This window comes from Calonectris borealis, chromosome 22 (genome assembly GCF_964195595.1).
Source record: "Calonectris borealis chromosome 22, bCalBor7.hap1.2, whole genome shotgun sequence".
NCBI lineage: Eukaryota > Metazoa > Chordata > Aves > Procellariiformes > Procellariidae > Calonectris > Calonectris borealis.
The window spans coordinates 10,923,716-10,942,887 of NC_134333.1; the positions used below are offsets into that span (position 1 = coordinate 10,923,716).

Consider the following 19,172-nt stretch of genomic DNA (forward strand, 5'->3'; position numbering starts at 1 on the left):
ACAGACTCAATTTTAATAAATCATTCTGTTTTTAGTTTGACAACTATTAGCCTTCTTACAATCTATGAGAGAGTAACAAAAATCTAATGCCTAATGGTTTCTTAACTCTTTACTGGAGTTTTTGAGCTGTAGGTAACAGGTCAAAGACAAAGTACATGCACATGAATCTCTGTTGCGTGGTTTTTTTTCTTGTAGTGCAGATAGGTATTATGAATACATAGTGTGAGAGGAGATAGAAAAAAAAAAAATCTCTGCCCATAGTAAAAATTTTAGAAGGGTGATTTATAAATAAGACTGCAGCATGAAAAAGTCAGTATAGTAGAAAAGATAAGGCCAGTATTCCTAATCCCCAAGCTACACAGCGTGAAATTAGTAACTAGGAATTTTGAAGAAGCAATTAATTTAATACTGATATAATGGGAGAAAGGAAACAGATATATAATTAGGCAATAAAATTGACTACTGCTTGTTATTACTGAACCATCCTGATTCAAAGCAAGCACTAAATACTAACTGTAGGAAGGTGAAAGGAAACACTATGTAGAGTGTTCCCCAGTTGTCCCTTTAAAGGACAATAAAGAGAAACTCTGGAGTTTAATTCCAAGAAAGTTACCTAGCTATACAGAACTCCCCCCTGTCACTCCCACCCCCCTCAAACCACACAACCCCAACAACTAGAAGTAAAACAATGTACGTCCTTTGTGATTTTTGATTAGTGAACTGAATATACAAAAGTAGATCTGGACTTACATGTGCTACTAATACAACAGTGTTTCTGTTTAAAATAGTGTTAAGATTTTCAATCTAGAACTACATTAAAGCACAGATAAAAAGGGAACACATACATCTCAGGTTCTGTTAGTTTAACCAACAATTCCAAGATTGCAGTGGGAGATCCTTTGCGTTAATACAGTGCTATAACTCACAGGTACACATTTACACACTAAGTTAGGCACACTGTAAACAAAGCTCCCTCTCCCAACATTGCAATAACTCATTTCATCTGTATGTCAAACAGAATCAAGACACAATTTATTTTAATAGAAAGGAAATGTCTCCTATTCCATGTGGTACGTAACAATGCTCATTTCTGTTTAATGATACCATGCAAGCAATCCAAGAAGTCAAGAGTGTACTTCTGCAAACTGCTTTGTAAGCATACCTGTGCTGCCCTACTGGAAGTAATTTGCGTATGTGCTCATTCCATTATGCGTTAATAAACAGCGATAGCAAAGAAAGGAGAGAGACACTGTAATTCAATACAAGCCTCGGGAGCCATTATATTCTGATACTTAGGACTTTATCATACATCCAGTACAAATGGATATTCCTAAATACAGACATTATTTCTTCCTTGCTCAAGTTTTTTCCTCAACATTTGCTCTTGATGTTTTTTTCTAGTATGATTCAAAACAAAAAAAGAAGAGCATTTAATATCAGACTATTTCATGTCAATCACAACAGCAAGAGGTACAAATACTCTTGGAAATACAGTGTGCATCAAGATTGGGCTCTGAAAGGCTTTACTACCACACACTGTGTATTGCATAAATCCACACTAAACACAACACTGTATACAATTCATTTTGCAAGCGTGTGCATCTGTGCATTTGTATATAAGCTTCTCCATTCCTTGAAGCTCCTACACTCAAACTTTAGGCACCTGTGTGCATGAAAAAGAAGCTTTAGAAAATACAGTACTTCAATTAAGAGTGTGTGAAGAGATGTGTTGGAGCTCTCAGAAACTGGTGCTCTGGTGGGATACAAGACAAGGCTCAAATGAATCACACTCAATATCAATGCAAATCACATATGCTACAGAGTCTGCAGGGGGCTCTGAAATACATGTGAAGACAGCTGTTATGACTGGAGTTACCCCTCTAAAAACACCTCTTTATTGCAACACGTCCAAACAGCGACACAATTTTGTGCCATTTTGAGAGACAGACCCAGAGTTCGAGAAAGATACTTGCACTAGACAAGAGCTGGAATTCTGTCTCCCTCACATTATGTGATTTAGCTTGGTGATTGGGGTTTGGGAATCTAAAGCACCTAAGATGTCCTCTGATGGTTTGAGAAACTTCAAAAAATACTACGGTGCTCTGTTCTAGGGCTTCAGTTTGCCCTCCTTCACTAATTGCTCATTGAGCTGGCAAAGCTGCCTTAGAAAGCCATCATTGGGGCCAATCTCTCGCTTCTGCCGGACAGTGCTCAATGCAGACTTGACATCCATATTCTGGCGAAGCATGAGGTAGGCGATGACCAGTGTAGGAGAACGGCTGTAGCCCTCACGGCAATGCACAAACACTTGTCCTGCAGGGAAGACAGGTCATAATTTGGGTTATACTGGAATATATGTTTGAAAAGCAACATGAAATAGCTAGGATATAAAGCCTAATAATACTAGTCCTTCAGCAGCTTGAGAAATGTAAATTCTGAATGCCACAGAAGACATGTAGAACTTGGAAGAAAGGTGCTATCACTCTGTTAGTAGCTACACAGTCTGTCATCAAGGATAATGCAGAAAAAAAATGGTTTTATATCAAACATTTACACTAAAACATATTTGCTACTATATTACAAAGAGTCAAACTGTGTCTATTTACTACACTTCTCCAATCTTCTGTGGTTTAGAATAAGCCTTGCCCATGAAGATGACTAGTACCAAAGAGTACAAATAAATGATGCAAAGTTTAAAATATACTGAAGACAGAGAAATATGCTGTTTGTCATATATTGCATCTCTTCAAAGATATCCAGCCTTTTTGCTGCATTGCTGCCAATTCCTACGCTAACTCCATGTTGGATCATACCTGGCTACTTCTCTGGCTATTTCTGAAGCCACGTTAACACTCAAGTAAATGAAACTGCTGACTGTGCAGCAACAAGAATCAGAAACATCTAACCACACCTATGCCAGCACCAATAAAATGCTTCCAGCTAACTGATTAGGGAACTCATTCTACGTATTTCTTGGGTTGTATTGGGTTTGCGTGACAAAGTTTTGGTAGCGGGGGGGGAGGTACAGTGGTGGCTTCTGAGAGAAGATTCCAGAAGCTTCCCCCCCCAATAGAGCCAATGCCAGCCAGCTCCAAGAAGGACCTGCCACTGGCCAAAGCTGAGCCCATCAGCAACGGTGGTAGTGCCTCTGTGATAACACATTTAAGAAGGGGAAAAACCTGCTGCGCAACAGCAGCTGGGAAAGAGGAGTGAGAATATGTGAGAGAAACAACTCTGCGGACACCAAGGTCAGTAAAGAAGGAGCGGGAGGAGGTGCTCCAGGCGCAGGAGCAGGGATTCCCCTACAGTCTGGGGTGAAGACCATGGTGAAACAGCCTGTCCCCCTACAGCCCATGGAGGTTAATGGTGGAGCAGATGTCCACCTGCAGCCCGTGGAGGACCCCGCACTGGAGGAGGCTGTGACCCCGTGGGAAGCCCACGCTAGAGCAGTCTCCTGGCAGGACCCATGGAGAGAGGAACCCACGCTGGAGCAGGTTTGCTGGCAGGACTTGTGATCCCGTGGGGGACCCACGCTAGAGCAGTCTATTCCTGAAGGTCTACACCCCATGGAAAGGACCCATGCTGGAGAAGTTTGTGGAGGACAATCTCCCGTGGCTGGAACACCACGCTGGAGCAAGGGAAGATAGTGAGGAGGAAGGAGCGGCAAAGACAACATGTGATGAACTGACTGCAATCCCCATTCCCTGTCCCCTTGTGCTGCTTGGGGGGGAGAAGGTAGAGAAAATCAGGAGTGAAGCTGAACCTGGGAAGAAGGGAGGGGTGGGAGGAAGGTGTTTTAAGATTTGGTTTTATTTCTTATTATCCTACTCTGATTTGATTGGTAATAAATTAAATTAATTTCCCCAAGTCAAGTCGGGTTTGCCTGTGATGGTAACTGCTGAGTGATCTCCCTGTCCTTATCTCGAACCACGAACCTTTTGTTGTATTTTTCTCCCCCTGTCCAGCTGAGGAGGGGAGTGGTAGAGCGGCTTGGTGGGCACCTGGCGTCCAGCCAAGGTTAATCCACCACATGGGTAAATCCTGTAGGTAGGTATCCAACAATAATAAAGCAGGCCACTGCTCCCTTTGAGAACTCTAATTCGATTTTATTGCTTCTCAGCTGCTTCCTCTTTGACCTGCTTTTCCAGACACAAAAATTTTCCCCTTCCCAAATGGGAGATATGGCCCCAGGCTACCCTCCAGAGTAAATTTTTTTCTGAGACAAGGGAACAGATGAACCATACACACACATTTTCATCATAACCACAACCTACTTTGAACCACGGCAACAGATAGCCCGTTACCACATTTGCCTTGAGCTGCAGAAGCTTCTCACCTCAAGGCAAATCTCTAATCCGTAGCAAGTTAAACAGCTAAAACAATTCATTCTCAACATTTCTTAAGAGCCCGTAGTGATAAATCAGAAGGATTTAGAGATTCTTGATCATATATGTGGAAAAGAATTGACTTCCCCTCTGCAAATGATCAGAAGCAAAATGGTTTCTAGCCTTCCTCTGTGAAAGGCTGCCTTCCAGACCTTTAGTATACCACACCTGCCTTCCAGAACTTCATGCAAGTACAATGCTAAAATGAAGTTGAAAGAAAATACTACTGCATCCCTCTTCGCTTCACTGACCTTACTCTATACTTCAATGTCAAACAAAACTATCAAATTTCAGTGGCAAGTTAATCTTAAAACTGGCTCCAGCATCACCCAGCTACAAAGTTCCTTCCTTTCTTACCACAGTAAGAAAACAGTGGCAGGCATGGTAGACAGCTACTAAGACTGAACGGATCAGCAAATAGAACTGCTACTGTAAATTCAGATTGACTCTGCAACTGTTTAGATCAAACTGAGTAGGGACAGTCGTGGCACAGCTGGCACTGTTAAACTCTTCTTTCCTACTGCAACCTGTTTCAGTGAGTCACAATGCTAACTGGAAGAGTCGCGTTTCAATGTTTAGAATTTTTCATACTCCACCAAACTGGAGGTAAAATTTCTTTCCATCTGTCAAAAGCATATCACAGCTCTAGTACCCCTTTTGCCCATTTCAGAGAAAGAACTTCTAGAATTGTGGGAGTTCTTGTTCCTTTTTCATGTTCAGTCATGAAGCAAGAAAGAAATTAAGCAGGTGTAGAAATAACTGGTATGCTGGAATAGTCAGACAATAACAAACACCATCTGGCCCACTGCCCTATGTCCTAGGATTTCTGCTCTGAGGAAACACACTGTAGAGAAATGTGGCAATCAACAACATTGCAAATATCATCTCCAGCCTTCCTGCAATCCTAGGGAATAATGAGGTAATCATCACATAAAATAATTTAATAACTTAATGTAATAAAAATTGTAAGGCTCTCTATCCTTACTGTACATTTGGGAAAAAAAACCCTTATAGCAGGTTGTGCGAGTACTCTTCAGCAATGCATTACTTGTATCGCTTCTGCCTTTAATTTATAATTTCTAGTGTCCTAAAACAACTGTTAGATCCTGATTTTTTTTTTTTATTTTTTTCATGTGATTTACCACTTCTAAGGAAAAATAAGAACACATCTTCCCAGAAAAGCAATATTATAGGATGCAGCAGCTGTTTCACTTTTCAAAGTCACCCCTACAGTGACAGACTTCCATTTGCCATATACTGGAGACCTTCATGTATAGACAGAAGATTAAGATGTCTTATTGTGTATTCTGGTATCTTTGATCCAGAACCTTGAACTGAATTCCTGACTTGGTTGTTAAGCTGATAATCTGAGCAAAGAACCATTTTAAACAGTAAAATAAATTGCTAACAAACATATGCAGTGCACAGAAAACATGGTAAAAAGATATTTCAGTTTGCCTTACCATCCTTCTGGGAAAGTGCTTTCTCAATAAAATCAGCTGCCTCCTCAAAATAGCGACTGAGGTTAAATTCTTGTGTATCGTTAGCTTTAATGCCATGGTATCTGATGCCTGTGCCTTCATAGAACTCTGCATTAGTGTTCACATGCATGAATGACTTCCCCTCTGCTGCATTCAGAACATGGGTTATCCCCAGACGCTGCAGCCTCATAATGTTCTTGGCTATGAACCTGTATGATAAAAAGTGTCAAGAAAATTATTAGAACTTGGTGAATCATCTCAGTATTTATGATGTCCCCAGAAGGTATTGATAACGAAAACCTTTAATTTTTCTCTTAATAGATGCTAAATATACTGTGCCCAGAAGTGAATCAGCCACAGATTATAAATTCACAGAAATATTTAGAGCCATGGTCACTAATTGTGCATGAGAGAACACAACTTTCTTGGCTGACAACTAGGCAGAGCACATGTGAAACTTAATCTGTTACACTCTACTATGGCATAAAATTATAACTGTTTCTGAACATAAAATTCTGACCAAAGTAAGAAAATACTGGACATAACAGAAAGCCCAGGATAGTCACTTCTAAGATTAACCATTATCTACATAAGATAATTTAAAACCAGTTATAAAAAGCCTCTACTACAGCTACCAGTGTTGCAGGGCTAGGTAAGCAGTACTTGCTACTCTAGCAGACAGTCCAGACAAACAGACATTTTAGGGGGCAATTTTAACCACTGTGAAAACAGCACTGGCTCCTTCTCGGGCCACAGGAAGATAGAAAGTAACTATGAATAAATGTTCCTGCATCTTCAAAGGTCTCATCTGAAGACTCCTATGAAGTGTAGTCCTCTCTCCCTGTGCTATCATCTTTGAAGTAATGGAAAGATCTGGCAAGGCTATCCAAAGGCCAGCAATATAGCGATATAATTCAGTCTTTGCCACTCAGTGTTTTCATCACAAGTATTGTAATTTTTAGTGTCTTAGTTGAAATCACTATGGAAAATGGAAAAGATGGAAAGGAATCTAGATGAGTGGTGTTTAAGATGCTTAAGTGCTTAAGAAAGCATTCGGTACTTTTAGGTCACCTAAGCCCTTTCCAGCTCCTCAGTTCTATCAAATAATTGTAGCAAAACCACCTACTTCCACCTTTCAGTGGCTAAAAGAGCACCCTACCCTATTAGTGAACAATTGAGCAGGATGATACATAATAATCATGCCTTTCAGGCTTGATGATGACAATGAATTAGATCCAGTAATAATGCCATCAGCTCTGATAAAAGCTCCAGGTTGTACAACGGCAAACAATCCATCTGCTTAGTAACACAACTGATTATGCACAAATCTCTACCTGTGCACTGGAACACAATCTATAGTAAAAGGAGATAACCATTAAACAATACAAGGAGACCATTGACTCCTTTTTGTCGTAAACCCACCATTTTTCATTCTGAGTCTGATTATTTCTGTATGTGAGTCCCAATATTTGCCTCACTTTCCTGGGAAGAATAAAACCTGTATGTTTTATCACACCATGTGGTCTCCTAGTAAAACCTGAGCCCACAGGTCAACATTAGCAGAATGTGACAGAAGGCTTTAGTTGAAAGAATACTCAGTTCCTGCACACTTTATGAAAAGAGGTAGCCTAAACAGACATAAATCCCTTTGTTGTTTTTAAAGGCAGCTTTCACCTTGTATCTAATGGATGTGGAAACAGTCATGAATTGCAAATAGAAGGAGTCTTAATATGAAGCTGAGCTCCAGATAAGCATTTGTGCGGTATCTTTTTGTACAAGTTTCTAAAAGATGGCAATGCACCTAAGGGTTTTGGCTGGACACTTAGCTATTCTAAAAAAGTTAAAATAAGTACCCAAATTAGTTGGTTTATATCTATATGAATCTCTGAGTGCATTCACTCACAATTTTCACGTAATTCAAGGCTATACGAACATCTAGAGTGTTCCTTTTCTCCTAATGACTGTTCACCCCTTTAATTGTAGTGTAAGCAGATGAATCCTTATGCATGAGTGAAGCTTCTACATTTTCTGCTGTCTGTGCCAAACAACTATGGCAATGAGCCAAATATTTGTAAAGACTTCATTACCCAAACAAATGTTGACAGATTTTCCATCTGGCAGGACATCATCTCTGCCAGGGGACAAGCATCAGTGCCTGGGGAATTCTGCTTAAAGTAAATCTTACAGTGCAAGGCCAAGACAAAAAGTGTTAATTCAGCTGTGAGTTTCTATGCTTAGTGGGGTGAGTATACAGTTTACGTAATAATATATAGATCAGTATATATCTGATAGTGGTCCGGATCAACAGGAACTCGTGTCCTGGAATCGTGTTGAATCCGGCAACACAGACTGGCTCCCTTGGAGGCAAACTCATTCCCAGTGAATGATTTTTGCAGATTTTATAGATCATTTTCTTACACAGCTAGAGGTGGAAAAGAGAGTATTTATATGCCATTTTTTTCTCCCTTTACAAACAGTCCTTGGCTCTCTCCCACCCTTAACATTTCATTCCAGCTGCATCATGTTCGATGTTGAAATGCTAGCTCCTCCAAATAGCAGAGAGACGCTAACATCAGCTTCTTCTATTTCCCTAAGAAAAATCACAGAATCTTGTCTGGTCTCAGTATGGAAGATTGAGAGTTCCTGTGAGTAACACTAGTAAGAAGTGTTTCTTTTGAACAGAGATGAACAATTTTACCAGCCACAAAACACAGGTCTTAGAGAACCATGCATCAGCAATTAAGGGTACATGAGGCTATAAAGTATTGCCATATGGGATTATAAGCAAATAAACCAAGTCCTTAATGGCAAAAAATGCCAGCATATTAACACATTTTAATTTCCACTGTTATGTTCATGCAAAATTGTTTCCTCACCGCTTCTTCCCTTACACTTCCCTAAATTTTATATTAATTTTGGGACAATGCCTTTCATACTCCTTATAACACACTTGCACTTCTAGCGCATTAAGAACAAAGAATTGCTTCATGGTTACCCACACACATTAAAGCAGACAGAAAACTCAGATTGGGCATTCGTAACCAGAACATTTTTACCAGTTCTGGAGACATGGCTTGAATTGTTACAGGCTTCCAATAATCTGTGAAAAAAACCACAAACAGATTCCCCTTAGCTAGCAGTTCAGAAAGCTAAGCCTGCTTGTTTTCTGGCAAAGCACTGGTTTTGACAAGACATGGTTGCTCTGAATAAAATCCCTACTCTCCAGTGTGTTGACTGCTCCCCCCATTTTGGTGTCACCTGCAACCCCGATAAAGATGCGTTCTGTCCAACTGTCCTGGTCGCTGATTAAGACGCTACACTGAAACACATCTTGACTTCTACAGAAATAGATTATTATTTGTACTTCCAGGGTATCCTGAATTCTTATTTTGTTATTGCTTGAAAAATATATAATTGTGCTTGTCTGTCACCTATATAATAATTCTTGTTTTAGTGATATTACATTTTTACTCTTGTCTTCACAAACCTTGTCTAATCTTCTTAAGAGGTTAGAACTGTAATATGCAAAAAACATTCTTTTCAAAATATTTTATTTTATCATTTTACCTCTGTGTTTTCATTAATTATGACTTTCATGTATTGCATGGAAGATCTAGTACTTTGGCTCTACCTGTAACTTGAAGTCATTTGACAGATAAATTTTTATTCTACACTATGACCCAATTTAATCTCATCCGCCTGAATGTCTCTGCGTTGTCATTTTTGTCTAAAGATGAGTTACTCATAAGGAAAGACAGCAGCACCCCTATGCAAAATACTCTAATAGGTTTCCAACAGAAGTTTCTGAATCTCACTCATACGTTCCAATTTTCTCCTGTGTGTTCCTGTTCAAATTCTATTGTTTTTATGCTACGCATTGGGATTCCAATCCCCACATGTTAAAACTCCACAGATGTGGCTACTCTGTGAATTCTTATTGTTATAAAATCTCTGCCACTTGTAGTCATAAATGTGGCCCTATATTGCAGAAAGGTTTGATCCATCCAAGTCAAAGCAGAGATTTGAATGTCAGACCAAATGACCGCATTATTTTGTTCTCCTGCTATATTGCCTTCCCAGACTTCCCTGTAGCCCAATGCGAAGTGCTTCCAATGACTCCTCAGAGACTCAGTAAGGAGATTTGTGCAACAAAGGCCAAAACCGAGATATGAGGTGAACGCCAGCCAATCAGATGCACACTGCACCAAGACAGCTTCAAATATGAGATGTATTCCAAGCTCTGTGCAGATGCTAGAGCAGAACAAACCAGGCTAATGAACTGCAAATACAGGCCCCAAACAAAGCTATGGCTTATGTCTTGCACACAGTAAAAGCTTTATTGATGCCTTGCACACAGTTGGACCCACATATGCACAAAGCCTGAGAGGCTGAGTGCAAAGGAGCTTCACTTCCCCAACAGTTCGTAGGAGGAGTCGTCAAGTCAGAAAAACAGATCTGTCTTCAGCCTTATCTTTACACAAGGAGAGTACAAAAGAGGGACGTGTAGCTGGAAATGGCGTGAGAACAGATCTGCAGGGTTTCAAATTCTTTCAGAATGACAACTAATACAGCAAATGCTACTTACAATGCAGTATACCACAACCCCACTTGATACAAAAAAATCCTCTTAAGAATTAGTATTATTTCCAGTTTGAGAATATTAAAGTTCAGCCTGCAGTGACAATCTTAACAAACATTCATCCATCCAACTAGACCTCAGTATTATCTTAATTCTCTGTGAATGCTTCAAAGATATTATTGCCTACTACGTCTTGATAAATTAAGTAGGTTGTCTGTTTCCACTGTGAAATAGCTTTTTCAGTCCACAAAGTTATTTCTTACCTCTAGCTGTCCTCCACAATTTTTCAGCATACTTCTAAAAACACTGACAGTAGAATTGCACGTTATCTGTTAGACCAACTAACCGTTAAACTGTTCTTATGCTACAAACTGCACTGGTGCCCCAGATATTATTACATAAAAATTATAACATTAAAATTACATAATTATTACATAATAATACATATTGCAATTATTACATAAAAAGCCCTTCTCAGTGGTAAAGCTTTCCACTAGACAGACATTTTCCATCCTGCAACTTACACATGCATTCTCTGTTCCTAGACAACCTTGCATCTGAATGTATTAAAGTCCGTACTGTATCATTAAAATCAATTACTGAACAATGAAAACTACTCTGTAGCAGCCAACTATCTTAAAAATTACTTTTTAATTATTTATTGTGCAAATCACCTTGTACGCTATGACTTAATTTCTTCCAGGTACTGCTAAAAATATGAAGGAGAAGGTGGCTGTCAGATGTCAGATTGGCCACTGAGATAGTAATTTCAGTCCTACCTCTAGATGCGCATGTCCTGCATCAACTGGCAGTGACAAACATAATTTGGTTTGGCTTAAGAGAAAATTAATGAAAACCTATGGGTTTGACTTATATTTCTTTAGGAGTTACAAGCTTCAAATAAGAACAGGGATCCAGTATACTATGAATGTATCAAAAAGTCCCCAATTTCACAGAGATAAAGTGTACAAAGATGGACAAAAAGGGGAAAGAGAATCAGCAGCATATGATAGGATTGGAACAGATAACTGAAATGATAATTTTAGTGCAAAGAATAAACATCATACAACTGAGAAAAGAAATGCTATTGGTGAACGCTGAACACTTTTCCCCATTTAAGGGCTTTCATCAGAGCCATACCTGTATCGCTCTGGCTCCCATCATGTGCATGAATACTTAATTAGGATAAAGTTTTTTAGGGCTTAGAGTGCAGAAACATTAATTTGACCAATCACAGATGGGGGTGGCAACTCCTATTAAAGTCTTGCTTCCTTCAGGTCATTTTGCACATGGTTAAACCGAGATCTAATATCCATATTGCTACTTTGCTCGTTCTTTCTGTTCTGGCTTATTCCACTCATCTGACATACGGTTATTACACTGGTGTTGTGATTGGGCTTCTGCAGATGATAGTGTACACACAGGTCATGGCGTCTTGTCTCCCCTCCCTCTTCTGTGTGGATGACCACAAGTTGTTAGCAATAGTAGGAAATATCAGGCGAAAAAAAAAGCCCAGCGCTAGCACAACTGAGCAGGTGTGTTTCACTCTTAAGCAACTTAATTATTTTTAACCTTGTTTCAGCTCTATTTTATCTTGGATTTGGGACTTCAACAAGGTACTGAACATTTTAGCGGATGCCATTTATGAGCTGTGCCTCGTCATTCGCTGTGTCAGGCACCAGCAGGAGCCCCAGACAGCCTGCTGCCAGGCTGCTCAGGCCTTGCAGCCACAGGCCTCCCGGCTGACAGTTCCCCTAAGCTGGAGACCCCCGGGCTGCACAGCCCGGGCCAGGCTCCGGAGGGCCTCCCGGGGTCTGCAGAGATCCAGCAGATTCCGCCCCACAGCCTGACTTCCTCCAGCTCAACCTCCAGCTCACGCGGCTACTCGGTGAACGCCCTGCGTCTCACAACCCTGCACGGCCCCGCAGTCCGCCTACCCCACCCTCTGCGCCCAGGTGCCTGCGAAAACACCGCTCACAGGCTTACAAACCCGCGCCCCCCGCCTCCACCGCGGCCGGCCTCGCCTCTCGCGAGCCGCCTGCCTCGGCCCCGGTCCGGCGCACTCACGCGTTCCCCACGTGGATGCGCGGCACCACCTCGTTGCTGTGCGCGCTAGGGAGGCTGTAGCAGCCGCTCCCATTAGCCAGAAGGTCGTTCAGCTCCTCCACCGAGATCTGGTAATCGGACATGGCCGGGCCCGAGCCGATCCCCGCCGGCCAGCCAGAGGGCCCCTTGGCGCAGCGGCTCGGGCCTGGCGCGCTCCCGCCCCGCCCCGCCCGGCACCGGCCGCCGCCTGATAGGCGGAGTCGCGTCAGCTGGTTCTGTCGGCGACGCCCGGCAGGGTCAGGTCCGGAGCGGCGCGAGGAGTGCGCAGTTCTCTTAGGGCTGCGCCGTGTCCCGCGCTGCTTTGATCCGCCCGGCCCGGTGGCCTCTGCCGCAGGCGGCTCTGGACCCGTGCAGCGCGGGGGATGGACGCCGCAGGCCTCACCCTGAAGCTGCTTCTGGTCGGAGACAGCGCCGTGGGGAAGTCCAGGTGCGGGCCGTGCGGGCCGTGCGGGCGAGGCGCGCTCGACACCCGGGCTGAGTTCTCGATTTCTTTCCCCACAGCCTCCTGCTGAGGTTCACTGACGGAGCGTTTGAGCCGTGCCTGAAACCCACCATCGGTGAGTCCGGAATCCATCCGCCCCCGAGCTGGGGACGTTTTCGCTTGTTTTCGTTTGGGTCCCATTGGTGAGAGGCAGCGGCGGGGAGCTGGGATCGTGCGAGCGCCGGGCGGGAGGCCGCTGTTGGGGGCGGGGGGGAGCCGGCTGCGAGGGCGGGAGGCCGCTGTTGGGGGGGCGGGGGGGAGCCGGCTGCGAGGGTGGGAGGCCGCTGTTGGGGGTGGCGGGGGGAGCCGGCTGCGAGGGCGGGAGGCCACTGTTGGTTGGGGGGTTGGGGGGAGCCGGCTGCGAGGGTGGGAGGCCACTGTTGGTTGGGGAGGGGGGAGCCGGCTGCAAGGGCGGGAGGCTGCTTTTTGGGGGGGGGGGGGAGCCGGCTGTGGGGGCGGGCATTCGCGAGTTCATTCTGACAAGCCTTCCCTTCTCCTTACGTCTTAGGGGTTGATTTTAAAGTGAAGAAAATGGTGGTAGACGGCCATGCAGTACAGCTTGCAATATGGGTAGGTCTTGTTCCAGGCAGATATGGATAGGTTTTGTTCTCGACAGATGTGAGAACTTAGAGCTTCTTTTTGTGGGTTTTCTTCTTCTTCCTTTCCCCCCCCCTTGCTGAAGTCTTCTGTGTGTTGAGATCGTGTACTTATGATGAAAATGCATATAAGATGAGTGTCATGATCGTACAACAGTAGTTGCAGACAAGGTTCTTTCAAAACACCGATAAATGCTTCCTTGCTCTAGGTTTGGGACTTCCTTCAATTCTAGTACAGATTTTGACTGCTCTTTCCTGCACTTACACAACTGGGTTTCTCAAACCCTCTGTGAAGTGTTAGACTTGTAAAGATGTGACCTTGCAAGAAAGGCAGGCATTTCATGTCTGACCAAGAAGCACTCCCAGGATGAACAGCACTTAAGTCAAGTAAACTGCAGAAAAGTCATGTTCTAGGTGATCAGTTGCATGATTTCCTGTAGGGGCTGTGCAGCGACTCTGTGTGTATACTATACCAGAAACAGTCCAGATGCTTTATTTTGTTTAAAATCATGGAAAAAAATATACTTGGTCCTGAACTGTTTAAAGGTTGGTTCAGATTTACTGGGAGTCTTGAGCATTTGTCCTGAATTTCCTGGTGCTGTATTTCCAGCACCTGCAAACTGGGAAATCAGATTGCAGCTGTGTGATCAGGATTACTTATAATATTAAAGCACCACATTTATTCTCCTAAATGGAATGAAAGAGCTCTAGAAGGAAGAGATTTCATGTGTGTGGTCATAGGTATTTGAGAAAGAACACGCCATTACAAATTAAGTAATTGGGACTATTGGAAAGAGAGCATAAATGTGCCTTGGGCTGGTATTAACAAAAGTCATATAAATACCAAAATTTGAATTATTTTCTTGATTTCATTCACACTGTGTACAGAATGCAGAGCAAGTGTGACTAGCCAGTGAGCATATGTATTGGCTGTATTTTGAACATGCTGCGCACAAAGCAGAAGCTTTGCTGAGAGTAAACAAGATATGTTTGCCCTAATAATCACACAGGGGTGTGTCTCCTTGATGTGAAATGAAAAGCAAGGCCAGAACTTGCACAAGTTATATAATTGGAAAAGGCACTTTTGCAGCAGTCTATAATAGCATCAGGAGAAACTGCTAATTAGGGGGAGGAAAAACCAGTGCAGTTGTACAATGTTAAATAAAAATTTTAATGCCTGTACAGTGCATCAAGGTCAAAAAGAGGCTTCTGCTTTAGCCATCCATGCACGCATGGACACTAAGAGTACAATCTCCTTAGTAACCATGACCTGAATTAAGTAAATACATTGCCAATTTCAGTTTCTTTGTTTTAGCAAAGAAGAAATAAATTACGACATAGCTGTTAGTCTGTCTATTGTAATCTGTACATAAATTTAAATAAATTTTTTTGGTAAAAATCATATTTGTGTAATTCTTTTGCCTCCTTATTGTTTGTTTTGAGGGTTTTTTAATTTCATGTTGTACTTAGGAGCTATTTCGAAGATTCATGAGAGTAAGTGTGACATACTGCAGTAATAATTGAGTGAAACCACTGATTTTAAATTTCTTATCTGCTTAGAGTCTTAGCAAACTTGAAGTAGTTCTTTCTAACTGGATTCTCCTTTCCTGCTGTAGAGGAGCAAAGGGAGATTTTTGGAACCACTGTGTCTCCTTTCCTGCAGTGTCTCTCCCTGGAACACAAGTTATTCCTCACCTCTTCAGTTTAGCTGATTGTTAACTGATTTAAACCTAGCTGCTTGGCTTGCAGCAGTAGCCTTTTATGTATTTCTCTTGAGTCCCATTGACTTTCTTGTCATCTCACTCATGTTACAGGTGTCTGTGCCTATCGCTTTAACCTTCCATCAAGTCCTCTCCATGCTTTTCTACCTCTCCTTATCCATCTTCTGTTGCTGCTGCTAATGTTTTCTGACTGCTTCCCTCATTCTATTGTCTTACGGTTTCACATGTCCTTACTGGCCAGGAAAAATCTATCTTGTGTAGTTTAAAATTCCTTTTTTGTTCTAAATATGTTTGATTTTGTGTGTGTGTTTGTTTGTTTTTTTCCCTCTGTAGGACACAGCAGGACAGGAGCGCTTTAGAACACTGACTCCCAGTTATTACCGAGGAGCTCAAGGGGTTGTTTTAGGTAGGAGGTATATGGAAGAAAAACATGATTACAAAAAGTCTAGTGTTTATTACTACCTAAATGTGCATGTCTTTACAAAAGGAGGTTGTCTGAGAGAATCAGAGGAACAATTATGGTTTTTACAACATTACTGCATCATTAGCTCAAGCACTGAGCATGCAAAACCACTGTCAGGAAATAATGCTTCTTCAAAATATTTTAAATAAAAATACAGAGATGTTGTACTGCAAGCTGTTCAGTGGATGAATTATTAGCTTTGTAGTAATTATTTTGGTGAGTTTCTGCTAAGTAGGCAAATTGGGTTTTGTGTTGGTTTTTTTCCTCCCATGATGTTTTTACTTTTTTTTTTCCATAACTGTTGATTACTGTAAGACAGGTTTGTAGCACAAGTAATGGATGGCTAGTCCCTTTCTGCGTGACAACACCAATTAGAAAAAGAAGGGATTCTGATTCTCAGGGATTGTGAAGGCTGAGCACCTTGCTGTACAAAATACTCTTTCTGACTATGATGCAGCTTTTTAAACCTTAGTGATTAAGTGAATGCAGTTACGAAGTTACCAGTGACCAAAAGTCACTTTTTACTCAGAATCTGTGTTTTTAGCAGCAGTGCATGCGTGTAGTTACACATTAAATGAGTTGGCAAAACAGCTATTTTAAAATACTCTGTGTGGTTCAATTCAAAACTAGTAACAGGTATAAGATTTCAACTGGAAAGTCCGATTTCCAGTCACAGATCTATTGCAGAGGTGCTCGTGTTCTGTAATCCCTAGTGACTTCAGGTGAGCACAGCCAGTGTGTTCCAGCTCTGGGAAGAGGGTATGGTTGATGCACCTTCCTGTAATTCCCTAATACGTCTTTTTGGGGGAGGGGCAGTAGTTAGCTGGTAGGGACTAAGTTCTGCCATAATGAAGTAAACATGGTTCAAGACTTTATAGCTGTTAAGCTCCTTTTCCTCTGTTACCAGTGTATGATGTTACAAGAAAAGACACTTTCGCAGGACTAGAGAGCTGGCTGAATGAGCTGGAAATGTATACCACCAAAAGCAACACTGTGAAGATGTTAGTTGGCAATAAAACCGATAAGGTCAGTTTAGAAATGCATCCTCTTACACTCTTCCAGATTATTCAGTCATGATAGAGTATAAATGTGAGATAAGTGCTGAAACTAACACGTGTTGTGTGAGGAGGTGATATGCTCTGTAACTGAGGAACCTAGGTCAGGCAGGCTCCACTTACTACCTGATTTTTGAAGCAGATCTTGTGAAAGATTTTAATGGAAACTTTCCTGGAGAAATGCAGTTGGTGAGAGAGATTCTTTTAAGATAGTGAGAGGTTCTGCCTAAAAACTGCTGTATACCATTGAAGTTAACTGCAGCGCAACAGCACAACTGCTGCTTTCTTTTTGACCAGACTGTTTTGGACAGGTGGTGGGGAAGGAGAATTCAGCCTGTCAGATGGCTATAGTGTGTGCATCTGTGTGGTGGTGAGGGGCACTGGTTGCTGTACGCTTTTGGGGCATTTTGACATATCTTAGAGGCCTGTTGCATAGTGAGATGTTTCACTCTTGCTTTACTACAAGAGGTTTTCAGTGTAGCTGTCCTGAACTACGTTCGCTTCTGCCCCCTTCCAAATCTGTCAATTGTCAGATCCTGTGATATGCCTTTTCAGCTATTTGACTACTGAAAGCTCATTTCTGGCATATGTCTTACTCCTAGCTGATTCAGAAAATAGCAACACATTCATTTCCTACTGATCTGATGTTGCTGCTGTTCAGTTTGACCCCCTAAGAGCCTGCCTAGCAGTAAGCTCTCTGTAGAGTGGGAAAATCCAGTTGCTGATTACTACATGGTTTTATAGACTTTTTTCTTTTCAGCAAAACTTCACTTGGTGTTTTTCCAGGGACTTCCTAAAAGTGACAAGTGTAGCTTATTTTAGTCATGTTCTTCATTCGTCTCTGCAGCCTGATCGTGAAGTAGAGAGAAGAGAAGGACTCCAGTTTGCTAGGAAGCGCTCATTGCTTTTTATAGGTATGTAACTCTGTGCAAAAAACTTGTATATTCATATGTTTATTTTGGTATTGCTAAGCGTGAATGAAGTGTACAATTGTATTTCAGGTTGATAGGTTGATTTACTTTTGTTTTTTTTAGTACCTAATTAATATGGGTTTCTTTTGCTGCATTAGTTCATATGCATGGATGTAGGTTTTAACTTTTTTCAGAGATGCTCTGCATTGACTGCAATTGGCAGTACTTTTCTCTGAAAGAGATTTACTTCATATACTGTGTAGGCATGGATTTTATATTCTTTTGAAACTAGCAGGATTTTTTTAATTCAGAGCCCAGAAGAATGGAATTTTTCTCCTGACTGATGTCAGCAAGGACTTTGGGTCTTTTTCATTTCCAAGTTTCTGTTGCAGCTACAGAAAAGACAATATTCTTAGACCAACAATAAAATGTGAAGATATAAAGATGGGGAACAAACTGTTTTTTTTTAAAAAAAAAAAGGTACTTTTTAGGTGAAGCTTCTTGAAAAGATTTCCAGAAGGAAGTGGAACAAACGCATAGGGGAAAAGATGTAATTCCCTCTGCATTCTTTGTTTCCCAGCTTAGTTATGGTATAATTATCTTGTAGATTTACTGTCACAACCTGAGAACAATTTCTCCATTATGGAGAGAATGGGGAGCTGTGGATTTTTTTAGGTGGAAAAATGAGATGCTTCAGACTGGGATGCATTTCTGTTTATCGTATTCAACTTAAGTGTGCCTTTAAGGGAGAATGGAGAGGAGGTTTACTCATTAAAAAAATTGTATCTTCTCTCTGGTCCCAAAAGAACTTCTTACAAAGTGGAATACTCCCTGCAAATAAGATAAAATACTTTCCCCCCCACCCTCCTTTCTTCCCCCTCCACCAGAGACCAGTGCCAAGACACAGGATGGAGTGCAACATGCCTTTGAGGAACTAGTCATAAAGATACTGCAGACACCAGGTCTTTGGGATAAAAGCGCAGAGAAGCAGGGAGTCCAGCTAATGGAATCTTCAGCACAGCAGGATAAAAGCTTATGTGGTGCATACTGTCCACTTTCTTAAATCTACAGGTGGCTGTTCTGTCTGAGTGGAGTGGACTTTTTTTTTTAAAAAAAAGAAAAAGGGGGGCGGATTCCAAGCACTAGTCTGTGCCTTGTTTGACCCGCCACCAGTTGTGTAGATCTAAAACCCAAACTGATTAGCAAAATACAATTTCTCCTTCCCTTATGCACAGCTGATATCTCCAGATATTTTTCTAGTAACTGTCAGATTTTTCACTATTAAATCATAGTGCTTCTTAGAGTATTGTGCTTTTGCTGTATGGCATTTAACACGGACTTTTTCCAAAATTTCTGCTTTAGCATAAAAAAGGTAGTATTCAATTTTGGAATAT

The 19,172-nt window shown here is 41.7% G+C and overlaps 2 protein-coding genes across 4 annotated transcripts; one reads left to right on the plus strand and one right to left on the minus strand.

Annotated features, from left to right (window-relative positions):
- Window positions 1-1,255: 1,255 nt before the first annotated feature.
- On the minus strand, window positions 1,256-12,731 carry DUSP3 (dual specificity phosphatase 3). Of its 2 annotated transcripts, none has more exons than XM_075171794.1 (3): window positions 12,542-12,731; window positions 5,849-6,075; window positions 1,256-2,313 (listed from the first exon to the last, which is right to left on the minus strand). In XM_075171794.1, the coding sequence occupies exons 1-3, from the start codon at window positions 12,583-12,585 to the stop codon at window positions 2,108-2,110; spliced, it is 477 nt and encodes a 158-aa protein (XP_075027895.1). In that variant the 5' UTR covers window positions 12,586-12,731; the 3' UTR covers window positions 1,256-2,107. The 2 variants fall into 2 exon arrangements, with proteins under 2 accessions (XP_075027895.1, XP_075027893.1); XM_075171792.1 differs by having other exon boundaries at window positions 12,513-12,718.
- A 36-nt stretch (window positions 12,732-12,767) lies between these two features.
- LOC142092051 (ras-related protein Rab-18-B-like) lies at window positions 12,768-18,901 on the plus strand. Of its 2 annotated transcripts, none has more exons than XM_075171790.1 (7): window positions 12,768-12,978; window positions 13,053-13,108; window positions 13,541-13,602; window positions 15,683-15,755; window positions 16,720-16,838; window positions 17,715-17,781; window positions 18,666-18,901. In XM_075171790.1, exons 1-7 carry the CDS (start codon window positions 12,914-12,916, stop codon window positions 18,839-18,841), a joined length of 618 nt encoding a protein of 205 aa, XP_075027891.1. In that variant the 5' UTR covers window positions 12,768-12,913; the 3' UTR covers window positions 18,842-18,901. The 2 variants fall into 2 exon arrangements, with proteins under 2 accessions (XP_075027891.1, XP_075027892.1); XM_075171791.1 differs by having other exon boundaries at window positions 12,771-12,972.
- Window positions 18,902-19,172: the final 271 nt, after the last annotated feature.